Here is a 25,021-nt window from a genome sequence, read left to right on the forward strand (position 1 = left end):
ACTCCAAACCTATGGGAAACCAAGAAGCTATCATGGTAAAGCCAAATGGAGTCAAGTTTTTTACCAAGGTCAACTTCATTAATGGTTATTGAAAGATCCAAATGGGGAGATAATCTAATAAGAAGACAGCCTTTGTAGCACCAGAGAGATATTAACTGTTCAAGAAGATGCCATTTGGTTATTCAACTCATCAGTGACATTCAACAGCATAAAGAGGAAGAGGTTGTAGAAAACTGCTAATGATGAGTATTAAGTGAACAGCAGTTTAACTCAAACAGCCAGAAGATTATTTGAAGAAATGCAAAGAGCTGTTTGGGCAAGTGAGGCCAGCAGGTCTACCACTATATCATTTAAGAGCTATATTGGCTATTCTGTGCTGTACTTCGTTGGACACAAGATGAACAACTGATAGATAGCCATGGAAAAGAAGAATCTAACCTACATACAAGAAATGCCAGATCAAATGACCAAGCAGCAGCCAGCCCAGTTTAGAGATTAGTGTAACACTACAAGAAGTTCATCTCAAACTATGCTGCTGCTGCTGCAACCAGTTTCACTTTGAGTTCATAAATTAATGATCATACAGTCTAACTGTATAGTCTAACTGTATAGTCTAACTGTATGATCATTAATTTAGCTGTAATTGGTGATATCTTAAAGCGAGTTATACAGTTTAGCCCTCTTATTCTACGCATTCTTTATTGCATGACATAAAGTTTTAGTGTCTTACATTCAAAAACTTTTAAACTACTTTTTATTTGTATTATACCGATTAATATAGCATAAAATCTTAGCTAATAATCCATATGTTAATTTTATATAAGTTTTAAGTTCTTAATTATACCAAGGAATATTTTCAAAAATCCTGAACTTCCCCTAATGTGATACACGTGACACATTTTCTCTAGGCATCTTCTCTTCTCTATTTTATTCACCACCCCTTTAAAAAGTATGAGATTAAAATGTAAGTTACTAACTCTAAAATTATCATTGTTCAGACAAACCATAATTTTTATAGCCTTAAATTTTGTTTGGTTATAGAGCCATTGGATAAAAAGTCAGACCTTGCCTGTCAACTACATGTTACATCCTCTCTTTTAGAATTTATTAACAGTTCTTTATGTTTAATTGTATATTACATATAATAATTAGAAAGACAAAGTCTTCATCTATCAAATGATTTATTGTATTACATTGTATTCTGAATAGATAAGTATCAATCACGGAAATCTCTATGGCTGGCTTGGATATATTTATAATAGCTGTCGTTACATAGTTAGAAAGCCAAAATAATTGTTACTATTAGAGCAAATTGTGTACTTTTCTGCATGTTATTAGTCTGTTTTTTGTGCATTATTTGATTAAATAAAAATTATGTAATGCATTACTGCCATTAGCATAAAAAATAGGCTTAAATCCAAAATCAACAACAAGAAAAAATAAATTTGATTGAGTACTTTACTTCTTGTTTTTCATGTTCATTCTTTATTTATTATTATAAAAGTAACTACAATGTAAAATATGAATCTTTTTCAGTTAGTTAAGTTTAGATTAGGTGAAATAAATAATAATATAATAAACACGATTCACAAGACACACATGCAAGCAGCATGTGGTAGTTTGTAGGTAATGTAATTCAGTGGCCTAATATAAGCTGCACATGCCTGTAGTGATTTACAATTTATAATGGTGTGGATAATAGTTGATGTAGTTCAAAGGGCAATCAAAAGGGCAATAAAACAATAAAATTTATTTATAGATAGATGTATACTGTTACAAGTTTAAAGCTACTTAAGATAAAAGAATGTAGTTTCATATTACAATCTGAAGTGATTCTATAAAGAGAAAAAGGGTAATATAAATCTAATATTTTTTTTCTTTTTGATGATTATTAGGTTAGTCAAACCAAGCAATCCCTATTTGAGATAGGGTAGAGAAAATAACAGATGAAATATAAAGATTTACACACAAAAAAATTGATGTCCTAAGATAATCTTTTATCAATCATAAATTTATATATCTTCTGTACAGGAGATATGTACTCCAGCTAGTCTATATAAGTATAATACTACTGTCTGTTTTATGTCCAGGTAACTACTTTGTAAGATATGGATTGATCTTCATTACATCATGCGGGATACGTACACATTTTCAATTTTGTAGTTTTATGGCTGTTTTTGCGTTTTTTTTACCAGTACTTCACCCACTGTTGATGAAGAGATATAAATTTGTGATTTCACAATTACATGTAAGGGAAGTAACTTTTCATGTCCTAAGCTAACCTTTCATTAAACATGAATTCACATAACTTTGTCTACGGGTGCAGGTACTCCAGTTACTTTAGAATATAAATCAATAGTTTCAATACAATAAACATAAATAAAATACAATTAGAGGCATTATGTAAAGAAAATATAAAGGAATTTTTCATATTTCAAATAGGCCTGGTATGGTGAGATGGTTAAGGCACATGACTCGTAATCTGTGGGTTGTGGGTTCGAATCCCCGTCACACCAAACATGCTCGCCCTTTCAGTCGTTGGAGCATTATAATGTGATGGTCAATCCTACTATTTGTTGTTAAAAGAGTAACCCAAGAGTTGGTGGTGGGTGGTGGTGTATAGCTGCCTTCCCTCTAGTCTTACACTGCTCAATTAGGGGCATCTAGAACAGATAGTCCTTGTGTAGCTTTGTGTGAAATTCAAAACAAACCAAATTGTATTTCAAATAATATATTTTTAATTTTACATCAAAACCACAGATACTATGATTTTAGACATTTCTAAGTATTGTTTGTGATTTAAGAAAATTCGGTAGTTTGGCTAGCTGAGAGTGACTGATTATACTAATCAAAAACTGGACTGAACAAATGTTTAGGTTTTATTTTGTACTGCGATTAAAAAAACTGTTGTTGTTTATATTTCATAAAAGTAACCCCCACATAAATGTTTTACTAAAAATTGTGTATTGTATGTGTATTAGGAAAGAGGATGGCCATATGTACTTTCACACCTTTACTACCATTAAATCTTGATCACCTAAGTTTATTTAATCAGCTACAACTTTGTACACAGCCATATCTTTATATGTGAGTGACCTGTCTGTAGTAAACATTCGTTTTCTGATATGGTAAGAATGCTATTTATCAAGCCTATATTTATAATGTTTAAGCTATAAAACACAAGCTCTATGCAAAAATTTGTGAAATATCTACAGAGGGGTAAAAATAATAAAAGTTAAAATAATTATTTAAACATGGATTCTTCACACTTTAGTTTAACAAGTCAACTTATAATGCTAAACATGAAATTATGGAATATTATTTAAAGATTTAAATTAACATCCTATTCAGGGCGTTTATATGTTATTCAGTATATTCATTTCAGAAATGAATTATCAGTAAGTTTTTTTTTCATATAGATAGTCAGGAAATGCAAAACGTATATCTTACAAATTAAATGTAGAAGTAAAAAGAATAATCAATACATTAAATGTGTACTAAATCTATGCTTAAAAACACAATCAGCTGTCTTATTCGATATTTATAAAAATTATAAACTGTGTACAATCAAATCATTTCAAAACAATTGTAAGAGTATGCGAAGTAAATTGTTGACTTTAATATTTATCCTTTAATAAAGGATAAATTAGGGCATATGATACACTATGCTATATATATATATATATATATATATATATATAGTTGGTTTTACTTGATGAAGCAATCACATGTTGAATCAGTCTGAGACATCCTGTAATGACTTCTGTATCCTGATGATCTATCCATTTATAGGAATACCTTCTGCCCTAGCAGCATTATTCTTAGTAAGACCATCTGCTAATAGAACTTTTGTAACCCAATCCATCTAGTAACATCAACTGCCTTTGTAAAACATAAAATATGCATAGTAGCACTGTCTACTTATCGAAACACTATCACCCTTTGTAAAACATATATAACATGTAAATGAAAACTATAAAGTAAATGTCAACATCTGTAAAATTAAATATCTTGTCAAAAATTCATTTACTACTATATAGAATACAGATCATAATTATATGAGTAGAGAAATAGCACAAAAATGTATTTAATCCATAAAGCGTAACTAGTAAAACAAGTATAGAGTGAAAATAGTAATACTGTATTGTAAAAAAGTATGCTATGCAAAAAAGGGAAAACATTGATTAATTGATCATCCTTCGAATTATTGTAATATTGTCCACCTACAGAAACAATGTTCTAAGTAACAATGTTCATCTACAGAACCTTAGTAGCAGCATCTGCCTACAGTAATACTGTCTGCCTAAAGAAGTTGCATTTTCCAATCTGCTTATAGTAACAAGCTCTCTGGTATTGAAGTATTATGTTATACCCTTCCTTAATAAGATAGCTTCTGGTATAGACTACAGAGAGTAGAATTCGAATTATGATGTAAAATGACATCTATCATTGTGCTCTTTCACAACAGGCATTTGTCGTGGCTACATAACAACTTCTGCCTATCACGTGTCATGGAGGCCTAGCAATGCGCCTTCTGGTTCTACTTTGTAGAGCTACAACATCATCATCATTTCTTACTACCACCAAGGAACAACTCAGCTCATGGTGTCTAGGGTATCCCACTAACTACATACATTTACTTTCTTTTTTCAACAATCATTTTATAGAAGTTCATTGCAGAAAATGATTGACAACCATTGTAACTTGTAAGTTTTAGTTGTTATACTCCATTGCCCAAAACTACGTTGTATTGTGCATAAACATCCAGAGAAAACATGATTATAAAAAGAGGTACTTTATGGAAACTACATTTTTTCTGAAAGCTGTCTTCAGTAGAAATGTGAGTAAACTTAGAAAAAAAGACTTAATCATGGTTGCAAAACCATAAAGGACTAAACAAACTGTGTCTCCACCCAGTGACTCAGTGACAAGTCTGAAACTTAGAATGCTGATAACCAGGTTTCAATACACTTGGTTGACAGAGCACAAATAGCCCATTGTATAGCTTTGAACTTAACTACAAATAAACAAAGCACTTCCAGTGACTAAATACCAAGTTTGAAGGTTATAATGTCAAAAACAAACAAAAGTGCTCACCCCACTCCACTCTGAAAGAATCCATTCTACACCTTCACATGGGCCGAGATTACAAGCCTGGCTTGTGATAGGTCGACTATCAGGGTCACACATGGAATCCAACACCTCTTCTTTGTCTCTTCGACATGCTACTTGCCTTGTCTGGTTTCCATTTCCACAGATTCTGTTGCACTATAGGTCACAATTTTATAAAAAAAACAAAAGAAAACTAGTTATTTGTCATAATTGTTTTATATATTTATATGTATACATTCTTAACCAGTATATAAGAGATTAATCCATAACACTTTAAAAAGTTTAAAATTTAAATAAAGAGCATTGATATTTTACACCTTTAATTATAGCTTATTTTACAAAACAATAACCCAAATGTTTCAGTCTATCCAACTGTATAATGTGTAGCTGGGGATCAGCCTGTGCTGGACTGATATTCCATTCAAGGAAATTATGTTACATTTTTATCCATATGTGCCACTGAAAACTAGCTATACATGCCTTTTAAGCATGAAAGAGATTAATATATTATTGTTATGAATTCAAGACCATTATGGAGTCATCAAGTAAGTGTGTTTTCTGTGATGTTTGTATAAAAATATACAAGTATGCAGTAAGAACTAGTCTTCTGACAATACACATGTTGTTCTTTGTATATTCATTCAATAGATTGTAAAATTACACCTATATATTACAAGAAGATTGAGGACATTGTGATTTTTTGTCTATATGAATATATCCACAACCTTGTTAACATATGAATTTCATGTACAATGGCCTACTGTGTGTAAGTGATTATGTGTACTTAATATTTATGTTGTTTTTAAGTCAATTAACTCACCATTTAGTATTTAAAGTGTGAATAATAGGCCTGGGATGGCCTAATGTTTATGGCACTTGACTCACAATCTGTGGGTTTAGGTTCAAAGCCCCCATAAACAAACATACCTGCCTTTTCAACCATGGGGTACTTATAATGTGATGGTCAATCCAATTATTCATTAATAACAGAATAACCTAGTGGTTGGTATAACTAGCTGCATTTCCTCTAGTCTTTTAACTGCTAAATTTGAGACTTCCACATGGAGAGAAAGATGGGCACCCATAAGTATATCTGTCCAAGAGTTACCAATGATGCATCAGCATCTAAGGAGCTCCCAACAGCCATAAACAGTTAAAGGATAAAAAAAAAGTGAATAATATTATGACATCCCACAAAGTTATTATTTAGCATTATGTAGTTAACCAACTATTTGATGATGATATTCTAGATTTTTCTTTTCTTTTCATCTGAGGTAAAAATTAAAATACATCTGTGACATAAAAGCTTAATATATTCTCTGATCTGTTCTGCACTTCAGGTGCTGGATCCTCGGGGTAAATATCATCTGGGAAATGTGAAATTGGGTGGGCAACACAATCAGGATCAAAGGTAAGCAGTGACATAATGTGCAAATCCAACAGTTAATCTATGGAAGGTATAAGGTACAGAGAATGTTTGGCTGGAGGATAAAGTGTATAAGCAAGGATAGAATTTTCAATTTTGATACATTATAGAAAATAAATTCAAAGGTTCCAGAGATAATAAAATATCTGTATTGTTATTTTAATCCAGGCTAGAAGAGAGAGTGAGGTTAACAAGCCAAGAGAGGGTTATACCCTCTCTTTGGTCAAAAGATGAATGAAAGTACAGAGCTAGAAGGTCATAGGTGATGGTTAAGAGATTAAGACAAAAATGACATGGCTGTAAAGATACCAAAATATCAGAAGGACAGGTATGATATCAGTAACGTGTGGGAAAAAATATATAGATGAGAGACGAAACAGTCAGTTCAATTTATCAGTTATCAGGATAAATATAACCTGCTAGTTCTGTTTGTAGCGAGGAGTTATATGTGAAATTATATGGTGGAAATGGCATGTCCTATAGGTTCAATAAATGATCAACAAAGGGTAAGGCTTTGCAAGGCATTCTCACTGGCATTGATGGCAGAAAAGCAAATGTAACATTTTAATTCAGAAAACAGCAGCAGTAAATACAAAAGGTTCAAAGGTTAGAAAGGTGCTATGTAACTGGTAGAATGGAGAAAGAGTTAAAGAGTTACAGTTTAGGGCTAGATCGCTTTATACCAAAAGTAAAGAGAAGTTCATTCATGACATTTTGGTACTACAAAATGATGAAAAAGGTAGAGGAAGCAGAAAACAAGCAGCATGACCATATGTGAGACATGAATATCTTGTATAGTAAATATATTATAACCATAAATATTTAAGCCAAAACAAAACATATTAAAATTAAACAAAATATGCTCCATTTTTTAAAAAGGATCCTAGGGTACATTTTACAATGCGGGATTATAAAATGTTTCCTAGTTTTGGAGGTGACTGAGAAGTAGGACTCACATTGTGGTGGGGATACACTGTCTATCAGTTTTAACCTCCAATTTGCTAGTCTCACTTATGAAATAGACACAATTAGCCTAGAAAGTAGAAGAGCAAGATGTAGGTGCTCAAGCCCATAATGTCCCACATCTATATCACCCTTCACTGCCTGCACACAGTTCTGGAAAGATGTCTGCTCTCCCAAGTTAAAATAAGAAAAAGATATATATATGCATGCAGTAGGAGGAGCAGATTCAAAACCTACATAGTTTCTGACAACCAACAGAGTAAATGGAAACTGAAGATGACTTTTTAATTGATATTCACCATTTGAGGCTTCCAAATAAGATGCTTATCAAAAAGAACAGCTAGATATTTAAAAGTATTATAAAGCCAAACTTAGAAACCCTCAACCCAAAAATTAAAGATGAATGGATTGTAACAATGATAGAATTTATACCAAGTAGAACAAAAACTTGGCTCTAGTTTTGGTTGCATTGGTGGAAGGACATCAGCAACAGCACCAACTCAAAAATATTACAGCACACTGTAAAATTCAACTATGGGTACTAAAAAACTACATTAAAGCCTCTTAAGATGGTGTTTTATTGTGTAATACTTGTGATGTATTTAAATCTTTTAAACTCAAAAATTCGTAACCTAAATTATTAGAAGTATGTGAATAATACTATGAGATTCAACCAAAATTACAACCATCCTCCTTACTGGTTTACATAATCTGTGTAGTTTAAAGAATATGCTTTATGAGCATCTGCTTCGTACAGATGCCCATAGATTCATTGATTTGAATGGCAAGTATTCATATGGAATAAAATGAAAATATCTGTTTAGTTCTAGAGCTTCTTGATGTATGCAATAGTTAAACAAATATGTCATGGAATCAACGTGTGGACATGTGATTTGTGCTGCTTTTCCAGACTATGGTACTTCTTAATCATGTTGCATAATGTTCCCCAACACCCTTGAACAGCTGTTAACACTGATCTATGTGTTCATGTATACTCGTCTGTTACAAGAATATACACCATGATTACCAAATCTAAGTAATGACTTGTTGCACATTTGCACGTTGTTTTCCATTGTCATTATGTAAATGGGAAATTCCTAAAAGCGATTAGTAGTTGGTGACAACACACTACCTACACATTTTAAACAATGTCATTAAATATAACAGATACCTCTGTCTTGGAAAATTGAAGACCCCAAGCTGTACGCATCTTTATGATTTATGTATAAGAATATTTTGCATTCAAAAGGACCATTATAAACCTTTCTTAAAAATGAACAATATTTGGCGACATCACACTACCTACAATTGTCAAACATTGTCATAAACTAACTGTGATACATGCCATTCCATTGAGGCTTTAGATCATCTGACTGTCATGTGACTTGCATGTTCAAAATCATTTTAAAGTAACATAATCAACTTACTATAGTCTGATGTAGAATGTCTTTTTAACAGTTAACTACAGGTAAGCCTAAATACCAATTTTCATGTACACATAAAATTATTCTAAAGTTTACAATATGTGCAAGTTTCAGTTATAAGTTTGTAGCATATTTTTATGTTCATTCTCCAAAGTTATGTGATATTTTTCATACACCTAACGCCCATTCTGGCAGTAACCTTTCTTTGTATAACAGTTTCCTCCAACAATCTTGAAACAAACCTATTGATGACATGGGCACTCCATATCCTGTTTTTAACATTTAGTTCTGAATTTTATAAAATATTTAACCTTTCAGTTTTGTTTAGTTTTAACTATTTTGAAACTTCCAAAATTATTAGTTGATGTTGGTGAAATTTTACTGTTCATTCATTGCATTTAACTCACTTGAAGTGGGTGTTGTTGAAACTTTACTGTTAAAGTGCTGGTGAAAACATCTATGAAAACTGTCATTATTAAAAACATATAGATCAAGCCGATACATTAAAAATTTAATATTGCCAAGTACTTAACGTATAATTATGTTGCAATTGTATTTACAAGCTGAAAATTATTTTTATTGTAGTTAAAAATGACATGTGGACATGATAGAGAAAGACACAGCCAAACAGACTGTTAAAATATGCCAACAATAGTTAGCATTATTGTGGAACTTTATTCTTATTCAGTTTAAACTTACAAGTGTACTTTAAGTAATAATATATCTGGATAAATGAAGAAGTTTTCTGTTTTATTTCACTCTTCATATTTTTATGAAATCATAAAAATCATCAAAGAGTGATTTGAAGGTGAATTAAAAACGTTGTGTGAGCATAGAACCATTAGCACATTACACTTACTAATTTCTGCAAAGTTTAAAATCAATATTTGTATCCTACTTCTGCATTATTCTTCCTACATCCCCTAAAACTTTGGTTTTGATAACCATCATATTCACAATACAGACAGCTTATTGTGTAGCTTTGCATTTAATCACTCAATCAGAAAAACAAACTCCCCATATCCTTATTACAGATGTTGTGTAGTAAAGTCAGTTAACCATGCTATAAGTGTTTTGTCCATATTAATAAAATGACAAATAACATCATACTTAATACACTACTTACAGCAGCCCAGGTTCCAACATGCCATGCTGGGCACTTTTGCCCAGTTGTGCACTGTTGAATAAAACTAGGTTTAGAACCATCTTTATGTTCACACTGTTTGTCATAAGCAACAACAACACCATTCTCTGTAAGCTGATGACAGTAAACAAGACGAAACTGAACACCTCTTCCACATGCTCTTGAACAATTCCCCCATTCACCAACAAACCACCTGTAAGCATAACATTTGATCAGTTATGAGGCTTAAACCTAGAGACTTCTTTCTAAAATCATTTTTAATTCATAAAGTCACTGTATAAAAACTAGGTTTAGAAGGAAAGGAAATTTTGACCAAGAAGTTCTTTATTTGTATTTCTGTAATTGTCATTTTACAAAATAACCATTTTATCACCTTGCTCACAGCCAATGCAGAAAAACATTAAAAGTTAAGAATTCATCATATGTAATCAAAAAGATCTTAATACATAATTAATGCTTAAACAAGTCTTGTAATAAAAACACATCAATTATTCCACTGATTGGAAACAAAAACCAAGCAAAATACGTTTAGGGTTTTAAGGATAAAACAATCACAATGTTTCATTGTTCGTAATATCTTTATACAGTTCATTCTATTAATATATTAGCTACAACAGGTCCTTTTAAAAATATCGTATGTTAATTATTTTAGTAGTGAATGTTTCTGTGATGACAATAAACTGTTTCACCCTAAACAAATTCCTAAAGGCTATATATTACCTACTTCACAATATTTTTGCACAATTTGCTTATGTTTTTCAGCAAATATAAGAAATTCCAATAAGTGAAAGTATAAGACAATAAATTACTCATTTAAATTTATCTGAACATGGGTTTTCTCTCATAACATAAAAAAGATAAAATTAAACACAGTAGTTTAGCATACATTTATACTGCTAATAGTTTCTGTAGGAATTTCCAGGCCTTTTTGATACTTTTAAACTTAATTATTTGTAAGAAATGAACTTGGAAATGGTTATTTCATCATAAAAAACATATACATTATTTGGACTTTTATCTAGATATTATTAATAAAATGTTCAATTTAAGTTATTCTAATACAGTACACATTTTAAATTGTCAGATTGTACGTTTTGTATTTTCAAATGCAAATACTCTAGGTAAGTTATGATGCCAAGCATGTTTACACTTACAAGCCATTATACACTGGAGAATTTGCTGAATCTTACAAAACAGCATAGACAGAGCTTAAGATTAATTCTTATTTTTTCATAAAATGGTTTCAACTATTGTAATTCAATACCAACTTTATTACATTTTGTGAAACACATTCAATACAGTTCTCGGTACTGCGTCTAGGAATAAAAGTTGAATGTTTCAATTGAAAAGTAGATTAAAATCCCTCATATGGAGACTGGTTGCCTCATGGGTTGTAGAAGAGTAGCTTTAGTATGTTAGTAGAGGCCTTGCGGGTGTATACTTCCTATAGGCTTCTCTTTTTTTTTCAAGCTACATTATATGGTACTTTCTTTTTCAGCAGTCTCACTCCTTTTGAATGCCAATGAAGACCTTCTATGGTTGTTGTTTTCAACTTACCAGAACACAGGGTATCAATGTCTTTCCAGCAGAATTGTACAGAATTTGATATAGGACTTTTATTGCAAGCTCATCAACATTCATGTTTAAATTTACCCTTGTATGATTTGATATATACAACCAGGTGATGGTTTTATTATGCAGCTTCTTTTATTTCTGCCATATAACTGGGGAACAACCACTTTGAATTATTTGCAGTACTGCATATGATTAAGTTGGAAAGAGTATGCTGATGGTACTGCCTACTTATGGCTCATTTTTTTCTGCAATCCTGACAAAAGCTTGCTTAATGCCTTCCAGCTGCCTTCTTGTATTGCTTGTGGGAAGCTTTAATGCTCCACCAGCTCTTTCACTACCTGTGGTGTAGGAAAGTTGTGGCTATAATGACTGGTGACTTGCCTCCATATTCTTTAAATAAGTTCTAACTTTTTTTTTTTTTTGCTTCACCCTATATCCAATCTCTATGTTTTCTGTTTAGGCTGGTTTCCACATATCCTGGTGATGCCAGATGTTTATTTCACATGGTACTTCTGAGGTCTTATCATGACCAATTATCTCATTAGTGCCAATAGTATACTTGTCCACCTATGATTGTCTCCTCAAGCATCTTTAAAAAAAAATATTATGCCTGATTGGCATTTGTGGGATTGTTATGGAGCTTGAATGTTACCATTAAAAAGAGCAGTGTTTCAATGATAGAATGGATGACTTTTAAAATGCAAGACCTTAGTGAAGGGTTTTAACCGAACCTCAAGAGCTATTCAACATTAGGATTATATATTAGAGACAGACATAATGTTAGCAGTAATAATACTAAACAACTGAGGATTTTGGGTGTATTGATGTACCACATTAATAATTTGTAGTCAGGTTGTTAATAGGATTATCTTCATAACTGTTAAATTGTTTCAGTTTTGATCTTTATAGTTTACTTTTGATCATATATTCTTAGTCGTATCTAATGGTAAACAAACTACCCAACATCAACATGGAAGATGATGTAATGAGAATTGAAACATAAATCAAATTAATATATAAAGAATACCTTGCAGGGCAAGCATCTGTGTTACATGTACGATTGGTACTGGGCATCAAAAGTGGATCACATAAATATTCAGGAACTACTTCAAATCCATTTTTTCGTAAACACCTGACTGATCGTCTCTGGAAACCTGTTGAGGACAATAAAAGTCAATATCAGATTTCACTAAATGAACAAGGAACAGATCAGTACTTATCATCAGGAGATGTATGAATAAAATGCTCTTCAGATGGCAGTACTAACTATTAGGAAATAAGAATAACATGTTTTTTCAGAAAACAACCAAACCTACCACTACTAGAGGAATAAGATTAAAATTCTTAGTCAAAGGGAATCAGAACTTACCACCACCACAAGTTTGAGAACAGGTGCCAAATTCCTCAAAAGTCCAGGAATATGTGTCAGGTTGAGTGGTACTCACAACTTTTGATACAGAATATTCATATGTAATACCAGGGTTCTTTTCTTGATATAATAGCTGAAGTTCAAACAAAATATAAAAAATAAACTTTTACCAATATTAATACAATAATCTGATTTATATTTATCTCTGAAAAATTATATTCTGATTATGCATCAAGAATAAAGGGTTTTAGATTACCACATAATTCCAAAACTATTATAGTTATAACATTAAGCTATGCAGAGCAGTCAGTAACTGGAAAGTTAGCTTATTTCGAAATTCATCTTAATTCTAACAATAAATTTTCCTGGAAGTAAATGAAAAATGCTTCCTCAGAGAATCTATGTTAATATTCTTTAATGTAAACTGCAATTTTCATGATGACAAGAAACCCAATTGAAGCAAAAATGTATTCTCAAGACAGCTGGTATGGGTATTAGCACTTTAATTAAAGTACACTTTATTTTAATTAAAGTTTTAATACCTATACCAGACATCTTGAGACTACATTTTTAAACTGCGATTTTATCCACTTTTACCAATTCCAAGCTTCTTGTAATATGCTTATATAGTATACTATATTACCAACTCAATAAGAAGTGACTTAGTATTTTATTTTGTAACATACATATTCAGTTTAAATGCATACTTTTGAAATTCTTACCTATATAGAAACGTCAGTATTACAGGAAGACAATATTTTTCATCCATCATTTTAACACAAATGAAAGCTTCACATATTTTTGTTCATAACTTTAAAAAGTATATTTTCTCATAAAAGATTCATATGAATTTCTGATTCAAGGTTGCTGTTTTACATTTTTTATTATTGTGCTGTATCAGAACTTATTACTATTACATCTTATTTTCAGTTAAGATGTAGAAGTGAATTGTGTTTATTAAAAGCAATTTTTTTATCAAATTTAGAGAATTTTGATTTAACTATAAAAACTTCACAAGAGTTGCAAATGTCATGTTAAAATATTTGTATGAGCATATAACAACTTCATTTGTATGAAAACGTGATATTAGTGTTATCTATTTCAATATGAAAAAGAAAGAGAACTTACCACAATAAAAACTGGTTCTGTGGTTGGACCAGGTGCCCATAAATATTCTGGTGAAAGATAACCATAGGACTTACGCTCATAGTGAAAGACAGTTCCAGCAAATGTCAGTACCTTCGGAAACACTATTCTCCAGTTGCCGTTCAGGTAGTAGTGACCAGCCATATTTCTAACCGCTAGAAAAATAATTTAAGATAAGGACTATTAAGGTTTAAGATCTTAAGGTAAACAAACATTATTTTGGGAACTCATTGGTACTGATGCAAGCATATTCAATATAGTATTGCTTTTCCTTTCATAACTTAGATGGAAGAACATTTGCCTTTAACAAAGAATTTTAAGACATTTAATTTTACACAAATTTTGTCATATGCATGTATATCTAACAATAAAATGTTGGTTATGAAACATAAACAAGTTTCTGCCATTCTAGTTACATATTGCCCTCTTTCATTCACCTTTAATATTATATGCACTTTCTCATACAAAAAATTGCTACATTATAAATATTTGAAATATAATAAGTAGATGTTGATAGTGATCTTAACCATTAGTAAACCACGTGGCACCTTGAGAATATAGCTACTCTGTTTTACTTTGAGATGGTTAGCAGTATTGAATCCGTCTTTACTAAAATTTCATCCAGATCCTCTTCAGTATCTAAAGAGAAGTGCTGTGAAGTCAATGAGAACACTTGTACATTTTGTTTTACTTTTGTTTTTTTAAATACTGTTTTACATATTAAATTGAGTTCAGATTCTTTCTTTCTTCCTGCAACTTCAACTAGGTTCAGAAACTTAGTTGGTTTCCTAAAACACATTCTGTTCTGTTGGACCTCCTGTTATTTCATATTACTACCCTTTACTGAATAATAAACTAGGAGTACTACTGCAGCAAATGTGAGCTCTACAAATGTATATCTTGTTCATAGCAAATTCCACCATTTGGTCAAATAAAAGTAGGTCAAGAGTTGACATTGAGTGCTGTTGACTAGCTACCTTATCTTTTACTATAGTTTGCCAGTGTTTGCTTTGTGTATCCTTTTATGACTGTCCTAATATTTCTAGTTACCAGATACTTCTGGCTCAATTGTTGGAAAATTGTCAGCAAGAGTGTTAGCTTAGTTTCTATGCTTATCATATGCAAGTTACTGGGTGGTCTGGTTGTTTGTTTGTCAACTTTTGCACAAAACTACTCAAGGGCTATTTCCATTAGCTGTCTCAAATTTTGAAGTGATATATTGAGTGGTTTAACCATTATGTTATAATATACCCACGATAAGCATGACTGGAGACAGAATATGAGCCTGCAACCTGCAGATTGTGATTCAAGTGCCTTAACTAGACAGTTTGGCAAATGTATGTTTACATATGTATGGTATTAGACATGTTAAGAAATTAACATAAGAATAGGTCTGTGTGTACTACATTACCTAGTTTCACTAAATATAGAAAGAGCAATAAAGAAACATTGGCCTGAATGTTAAGATTTTGTGACAGAAGGGACTGTTATTACAAGCTTGTATCAATTCAAAGAAAGGTATGCTTTTTCCCAATAATTTCATTGGTATTAGCGAAAAAACATGTTCAATGTTTAGTAATGGCGTATTTATTCACATATTGATATCCTTGGTGTGATGAAAATAAATGGCTGTAACCCTGTGATATAGTGGTAAGTCTTACGACTTATAATGTTAAAAAACCAGATTTTAATACCCATGGTGGGAACAACACAAATAGCCCTTTGTGGCTTTGTGCTTGACTACAAACAAACAAAAAAGAATATTTCAATTTGATAAAACTGAAATATTTCTTTGCAAGTAAAATTATCTACAATAATGCTAAACAAGTGGTTTGGCATTTGTATCCTATCTAGGGAAAGTATGGTGTACCCAAAGTTTTCATTGGCTTTCATATAAAAAGTTAAAATTTAAAACTGAACTATTTCATAAGCTGAATATTTTCTTAATATTTGTTTTATTTTAATAACTACAGCTTTAACACCTAATAGCTTGGACTGTGATGGCTTAGAGCAATGAGAAAAGCCAGCCTTACAAGCTAACTTGTATGAAAATACAATGCTTGTGTTGATCTCTTGTAAAGTGGGTTGCTTGATTTTGTTGATTTCTATGCTTGATTTAGGTTATCTCTGCACTGGACCCCTCTCTCTTCCCATTGGACCTGATCTCTCTTTCTTTTTAACAGCAAAACAATGGTTTTGTTATAGAGAGATACACCAACTGATCGGGTTTGTTGCTAGAAGTCTGAGATGAAATGTGAACATGTATGCTTTCAGAAATAACATGTAACCAAAGTGCAAGTTTTAACATTCTATATTTAAAGGTTTCTTGATAAATATTGTTTGTAGCTTTTCAGTTATAACTCACTACTTACTAACCTTCTCACTTATCATATACAATATGGACCAAGAATTGTCAAACCTGGCATTAGCAATAAACATTCTTGGTCTTATCAGCTTCTTGTTCTTCTTCAAACTTAACTAGTCAGAAGTTTGCATCTAGCCAGACACACACTTACCAGAGAAAGATCAATTAATATTTAGTGACTCAAAGGACATGGAGTACTATTGTGAGGGCTGGAAACAGCTTAGAGAGCAGTGATGTGCAAAAGGAAATGGATGGCTGGGTGGGCTCAAGCCACTTCCTTCCTACACTTATGTCCTAAAAGTGCTCTGTTTCTCTACCATAAAAATTGTCAACAACTACACCTGATTGCACACCTTACATACTGCAAGTTATTAGGAAAATAATATTTTGGTTTTAAAACAAATGAAACAGGAACTTACAGTTCTCTATAATGAGAAAATAATTATAATAAGCTATTAAGTGTCAATACACAATGATTCATTGTTTAGTTTTAGATCACAAAAGTATTCACAAAATCAACTAAATAGAAATAAAAGAAAATTTGCTGCTTTTATGGTTTTTATCTTAAGTGTACCAGAGTAAGTTTTATATCTTGCAAGCCCCTTTGTGGCATTCAGAAACATTAGTTTCTTTTCAGCTCCAAGTTTTAGCTTTAACTTGGCATTTAAATAAGAAATTTGAAATTTCTGGGGCAGGGATCGCAGGATCCAATGAAATAATTCTGCTATGAGGGGAAATGGAAGTACCCCAAGAAAACCCGCTTTCACAGCCAATATATCTTTTTTGTCATCATGGCACCATTCTTCTAGCAGAGAGCAGCAGCATACAATCTATCTTGTATATTGCCACTAACCATACTTTAGCTTGGGAAGCATCATCTTGGCCAACAACATCCACTGAATGCCCAGATTAAGAATCATTTAGCACTGCTTCTAATGGCATTCAAGATCCCAGCCAACGAGGAGAATAATAAATAAAACTATTAAAAACTATTGTATGAAGAATTTTGCACGCTTTCGTTTGTTTTATCGATTGTGGAATATACTATCTATCTCATATTAGAGGCGTAAACACTTGTATTAAACAAAACAGATTAATTTCTCAATCATTTATTCATAGTCTTAAATGTTTATATTCCTAGTAGCCTTAATCTTGTGTTATTTTTCTAGTGACAAATGTTTTTCACATATGAACTCTCCTCATGTGGGTTTAACCCTATCATGTTTGATCTGGACATGACAAGATATATGTAAAAAGAAACGTAAATGATATTATTGATTGTGAACAGCAAAGAACATTTGTTGTAAAAAACATATTACTGATGTTATAGATCACTTTAACTAGTCTCAGCAACTACAATAGCTTTTGAGACCAAAAATAATTAATTGAAACTAAGATAAGTAACTCAGATTGTCCAATGATTGTTAAAAGTTATTTTCTTAACTAATTTACTTTTTCTATTTGGATAATTATTTTTTAGCATTCCTTTACCACATAATTATGAATTGCATGACTCTTTACTATATTTGATTCTTTTGAAGTGTCAATTTATAAATATTTAATATACATGTAGGAACAAGTGAAAACAATTTCTGCAAAGTGTATAGATTTTCTAAGGAAATTCCTTCAAAATTGTTCCAGAACAAAGTAAACCAAGTTTTACATAAAATGTATCTCAGAACGGCTGGTATGGGTATTAACACTTTTACTAATAAAGCAGAGAACAACATCTAGACCTTCTTAGGTCATCTTTAGATTTTACTTTGCATCTGGCTTTAAAACAAAGTATCAATCAATTTCACATTGTTTCTAAGTCTGCTGTCAGAGTGGATATATCAACATCCATCATAACATTTCACGTTTTTCTTACTTTGCTATCTGATTGGACTTCTTAGAATTTTATCAAATAATTTTACACTATTTTTCAGTTTGTTATCTGATTGGATATCTTAGACTTCTATCAAATCATTTCACTGTTTCTCAGTTCATTATTTGATTTAATATATTCGACTTCTAAGAAGATATTTTATACTGATTCTCAATTTATCCTTCTTTCAAGTCATTTCACACTGTTTCTCAATTCATTATCTGATTGGATATGATGTACTTCTAACAAGATACTTCATACTGTCTTATTTTTTACCTGACTGGACTTTTTAGATTTCTCTTCAGTTATTTCACATTATTTCTCAATTTGTTATCTGATTGGAGCAGTTGAACTTTATTCATATCATACTGTTTCTCAATTTGTTACCTGATTGGGCTTGGTAGAGTCATAATATGAGTCTAAAATGTGCCTAAAGAAATATTAATTTGTAGGAAAAATCAACTATTTCCACTCACCTGAAAAAAACAAAAAACTACTTAATTAAGACACTCGTAGACCTAAAACTTCTATCATTTAAGACTATAATTTACTTACTTAAAACACACATACAAATTAAACATATACCATTTAACACATCAATCTACTCACCTAAGTAGTTGTTTGTTGGTTTTATCTCCTTTATTTTAATGTTAGTAGAACCTAATGGAATGAGAATGATGTCGTTGTAGCCTGGAAATACACAGACAAAAATATTAATTCAAAATGGTAAAGGCATTAAAAGAACTACATGAAATCTGATGGCTACAAAAATTTCTTTTAGGTAGGTGGGCATTATCTCAATAAAAGAATGATTTCCTTGCTAGATATCCTTTGGATTATTTTTAAATACAGCTCTATGGACTGAATTTACTGTGTAAATGAATTTTTAATAACAAAATCAAGCAACTTGTGAAATCATCACAGACTAAGTTAAATAAAAAACTATTAGGTCACAAATCAGAGTATCACATTACTCTTCACTTATATTTATAAAAGTAGCACAAAATATGGTACATGTACTAATGACTATTACAATCAATGATGAAAGGTTATTAATTCAAAACTGAGACATTAAAAGAGGATGATCATCATGTCAAAGCAAGGTAATTTGCTGTACTCATATAACTGAGTTTTATATTATGATATAGTATCAATAAATAATCTTATTGAGCTAATCATAAACCATACAGCTTCTAGGAATTTCTGACATTTTTTTAATCAGTTTTGTTTTGGATTTACTTACTCATTAAATATTATTTTATTAAAAGCTATAAATTTTGCAGTAACAAATCTTTACTGTAAAAGTTGTATCTTCTAATAAAATAAGTTTGAATATAGTTACCACACTGACAAGCTCAAGTAACTAAAATACAGGCAGAAGATAAGGCCTTGGATTTAAAACCTTCTCCTTATAGGTCAATAAATGGTGAAGAAAGTCCTATTCTTGTTCAAACAAAATGTTTTACAATTGTAAATAGCTGGTGTTAGTGAAGAATATCAGTAGTTTCATGGTGGTTTTAACTTTAAAGTACTTTGTATTTTGAGGAAGGTATCTTGATTAAGTTTCTTCAAAACAGTAAGTCATATTTGATAGGTGTGATTTCTGAAAATAAAGCTAATAATGTTAAAATCGCAAGTTGATGATCTGGTTGCAGGTTCACAATCTTCGTTTCTTTAGTTAGAATGGCAGAATTATTTTAAGAATGATACAGAATTATGGGCTTTCCAGTGGCTTAGTAGTAAGTCTTTCAGTGTATAATACTACAAACCAGGTTTTTATGCCAATTTTTGGCACAGTAAAGATAGCCCACTGTGTACCCATACACCTAACAACAAACAAATAAATACAGAATTGTGGAGAGATGCTTATCTGGGTAGAAAAAATATAACCTGTGCCACTAATGACTGATGGAAAAAATAATAAATTTTGGTTTCTGTAACTTAGATAGTCCATATAATTGTAATCATTTATTTATTTTGATTTTGTTTAGGTTTAAAAACATGTTAATGAATCTGTTCGTGGCATGTTCTATAGTTTGTAAGTTGACTCTTTGTTTTAATGAATTATATTGGTTATCGTGAATGATGTCTTGCACCTTTCCTTATGGCAGTGTGGTTTGTCCAGTACCTTCATCAGCTGGAAGAACAATGGAGAATGGGTCCCATTTAAAAATAAATGAACAACAAGACTTTGCCATCCAAAAAGATCAGTCCTATCAGAACACAATTTCAACAGTTAAAATTTTACTGATTGGAATCAATAACATGTACTCGACTTCTCAAAACATGGGACATATCATTTGGAGCTAACAACAATTGCTCAACTCCAACGACAATTACTTAACATTTCACAACACAGGACATATCATCATTTGGCATTAATGACAAATACTCAACTCCTCAGAACACAGGATGTATTATCATTTGGAACCAAAGACAAATATTCAACTTCTCAAAGTACATAAAAAACAGGAAATTTAGAGAAGCTGTCACATTAAAATTCATCAACAATTCCTAAACCATGATCAAGGCATCACTTATAGACTGTTTTTTTCTCCATAACAAACAAAATAACCATTAAACTATATATTCATACATCTAAAACTCCAGTTAATTTCTGATAATACTACATCTTTACCCAAGACTCAGAATTCTCTATTCATGATCTTCCAGATCTTTCAGATTCCAGTTATCAACTTGTGTATTACAGCTAAAAGTTGTTCACATATTAAACTAATTTGTTCTAATGAATAACTGTACTAGCAGCTCAAAATGTTATCTAAAAGCTTCTAAGTTGAATGCAGTCTCCAACCACCTGTTAGAATTAATGCACATGTTGAATACTGAGACTTTAATATGATATTTGCAGTTTAAGACACTTAAAATTTATTTAAGTCTGAAGATTTGTGACATTGAAAGGTTGGTCTTCATAATGGGTACAGCACATATAACCCATTGTGTAGCTTTGTGCTTAACAACAAACAAACTTATACTATAATAAGCATTAATTCTCATCTAGAAAACTGTGAATTGATTTTTTCAGATAATCGATTCTGAAACTGTTACCCTAGTGCCATAATCTGGTTTGTTTTGTTGATTTATTTAAATATTTTCAATAAACAGTTACATCTTTTTATAGCAATATCAATTTTTTAAAAAGTTATTGTATTTCCTGTTTTCTGCAATGGCTTAATAGTCTATGCAAACCAATCAAACTAGGATTGTACTCCTTTTCCTCTGAATACAACAAAAATATTAAAGTGCATAAACTAATAGCTGCTAAATTAGTACATTACATCTTACCGTCAACATCCAGAGAATTTTAAAAGGGCAGGAGCTCATTAACAAACATAACACTTATCAGATATAGTAAGACAAGCCTTTTTGTGGGGGAAAGACAATGGGTATTGTGGGTTGTCTGTTGTACACATATGTTAAAAACCATGAGAAGCTCACAGATCCTCTTTTTTTCCTACTTAACTGGTCTCATAGAAACTTTTTTTACTGTAAATCCCTGTGTTCCACTAATTTTAAAGCTGAATGTGTTTTTTCTATCTAATAATTGACAGATTTATTGTTATGCATTTATTTTAATACTTACGTTTGTTTCAGTATACTTTTTTATGCATGTGGCGTCTATTGTTAGATGAGTATTGCACTAGTCTTGATTGTTCTCTGAATTTATAGAAGATCCGAGAGCACGAATTTACAATATTTGTTTTATGAAAACGTTAGCATGTTTTTGAACATTGTTGAAAGTTCGAGAATCTCGTGTGATTGGTATATAAAACCAATGCACCACCGAGACACAGTTATTATTAGTCAGCAGCTACAGTCAGTGTGTCATAGGCTTCGAAGCTATAATTGTGATTAACGCCTATTAATTGAAAAACAGCAGAATTTAACCAGGAACATTTATAGATTTCAAACATTACAAACCGTTTTACTTCAGTGAATTAACTTCGGACATTAGATATTGTCGACGAAAACTCATAGGTGCTTCAAGCTAGCAAGCTGTCAAAAGTTACAGGTGTATCAACAAAGAATTAATTTGCTCTCCGTGAACGTCAATTTGTTTTTTTTTGTTTGTTTGGAAATTTCGCACAAAGCTACTCGAGGGCTATCTGTGCTAGCCGTCCCTAATTTAGCAGTGTAAGACTAGAGGGAAGGCAGCTAGTCATCACCACCCACCGCCAACTCTTGGGCTACTCTTTTACCAACGAATAGTGGGATTGACCGTCACATTATACACCCCCCACGGCTGGGAGGGCGAGCATGTTTAGCGCGACGCGGGCGCGAACCCGCGACCCTCGGATTACGAGTCGCACGCCTTACGCGCTAGGCCATGCCGGGCCCCATATGAACGTCAATAAAAGATTCAGTTCCAGACTGCATTTAATACTCAGTATTGTTTGTAAGTTTGTAAAATTCTTGTATATAAACCATAATTTGTAATAACTATTAGTAATAACCGTTATTATAAATTTTCCTTTTTTATTTGTATATTAAAACATATTTGTGTTAAAAAAGAAAATTGTGTGTATCAATTTTGTTGGCAAATATCATAAATTTGATACAGATTAACACTCAATTAACTTTTAAATTAAAATATTCAGCTACTTGAAATCGTAATAATACGTTAACGTACGTAACATAATAATTTTAAAGTCGTATGAGATCAATTATAATAGGTAACATGATTTAGAGCAAGGAAGGCGTGGAATTATGTGTATCATTCAGTAGTTGTTAACAATTTTTTAAAGATTGAAAAAAGTACTTTTAGGGAATAATGACAGGAGCTTGAGCCCTCCTCAGCTACTATCAATTGAATGTTGCTAATATTTTTAGTGCAAAACTACATAGTGGTTTTACACTCTGTCCACTGCAGAAAATTGAACCTCGGATTCTAGGTCAGTAAATTTTGTTCTGACCCAACGGTGGAGCCAACAGAATTATGAAATAAGTTTATATCTATAACGTTTACACGTATTACGAGTTTTGAATATTACAATAGTATTTCTATATTTTGACTATCTTCTGCAGGGATCATACATTAAATGTATATGAATTCCTTAAAATTTCCCTTGTAAGTATGAAAATTATTTTAAAGACTATTCAAATAATATTTATTTGCTTAGGTTAAGTTCAAACATAAATACCAAATGCCTTACATACAAGTGTGTGTTTTCTTATAGCAAAGCCAGATTGGGCTATCTGCTGAGCCCACTGAAGGGAATCGAACTCCTAATTTTAGCGTTGTAAATCCGGATACATACCGCTGTACTAGCGGGGGGCTTTACATACAAACTATAAGTCTATATACAAAAAAAATAACATTACACTTTGGGGGGAAGGTTTAACTTCATACTGTATACATACTTATCTCTGTACAAGATTTGTTTTTAAGCAAAAAGCCACACAATTGGCTATCTGTGCTCTGTCCATTTACCATAGGGAATCGAACCTTGGATTCTAGCGTCTCAAGTCTGTATAGTTATTGATGAAAAAGAAAATGTAAGTTTTGGTAGCTGAACTCACCTACTTGTAAATCATCATCACTGACGACGCCTGTGGCTGTTCTGCAACTACTTCCGTCTCCTCCACAAACTCGACATTTGTCTTCTTTGGCGTTAGATCCAAGAATCATATCACATCCGACTGGCTAAGGTTTATATAAAAAAAAAACTAATTTAAATATTTTATGCAGTGAAAAGTGAATTTCTAACGCAAAATGGTTTAAAAGTGGGGTTAAACAAAACGTGCATCAAACTAATGTGTTATCACTTTTACTAATATCATTAGATGAAAGTCACAGACGAAAACCTGCGTAAGCCGTAGTCAAATTTGTTAACAATTTCATTTTTCCATGAGTATTTTAATATATATTTGTGTTACGAAGTATTCAGGTAAATGTTCTAAAGCTTTGCAAATGTTTTATACGTATCTACATTATTCATGTTAACTGGAAGTCAAAATGAGCAAATCTTTTTACTTAGGTGAGGCAACATACGGCAATGGTTTATCATAGAAGTTTGCGCCAACTTGGTTTTGTGTGTTCACTCGCTAGTTGTGGAAGATACAAATACATGTACAATTTGGTATGAGCTGGGGATTATATACTATGTTTAATATTTTATTTGAATGTTCGGTAACGTAGGTAACATTGAACTCGAACTGTCTAGCTGATTTGAAAGTGGGACATAATATAATTGTTACTATTCACGAACAGTTCAAACGTATGGAAAGCTTCTTCAGTTCTGGCGTTCAATTTTAGCACAAACAGTCAATAAGCTGGCCAGTTGTAAATAAACATTTTAGAGATTATACTTGATGCTTTTTTATTTAGTATATATGCAGGGAGAGTAATAATATTTCAATAAACCGAACTCGATCATAGCATCTTAAAAATGATAATTTTCAGTTATAAGCAAATGAAATGTAATCCTATGTTTGTCCTACATATACGTATGTATACATACTGTTGTTATATGATCAAAATTGTTTAATCAATATGAGCAAAAGCCTTTGCACTTATATTAAAGAGGTAGTTAATTATTTAGCAGAGCTGCATAATGGGTTCCTGCACAATATCCCCCACAGAGACTTGACCCCCGAATTTAGCGTTGTAAG

The 25,021-nt window shown here is 31.7% G+C and overlaps 1 protein-coding gene across 1 annotated transcript in view; it reads right to left on the reverse strand.

Annotated features, from left to right (window-relative positions):
- LOC143248965 (papilin-like) overlaps window positions 1–25,021 on the reverse strand; it is a 146,239-nt gene that overhangs the window by 72,074 nt on the left and 49,144 nt on the right. Inside the window, exons 7-13 of the mRNA XM_076498023.1 lie at window positions 23,930–24,053; window positions 19,001–19,081; window positions 14,142–14,314; window positions 13,014–13,146; window positions 12,672–12,798; window positions 10,052–10,262; window positions 5,098–5,268 (exon numbers count right to left, since the gene is read on the reverse strand). Of these exons, the coding sequence (XP_076354138.1) occupies window positions 5,098–5,268; window positions 10,052–10,262; window positions 12,672–12,798; window positions 13,014–13,146; window positions 14,142–14,314; window positions 19,001–19,081; window positions 23,930–24,053 (1,020 nt within the window). The remainder of the gene's footprint in view (window positions 1–5,097; window positions 5,269–10,051; window positions 10,263–12,671; window positions 12,799–13,013; window positions 13,147–14,141; window positions 14,315–19,000; window positions 19,082–23,929; window positions 24,054–25,021) is intronic.

Source organism: Tachypleus tridentatus, chromosome 4, assembly GCF_004210375.1.
Source record: "Tachypleus tridentatus isolate NWPU-2018 chromosome 4, ASM421037v1, whole genome shotgun sequence".
Classification (NCBI taxonomy): Eukaryota; Metazoa; Arthropoda; class Merostomata; order Xiphosura; family Limulidae; genus Tachypleus; species Tachypleus tridentatus.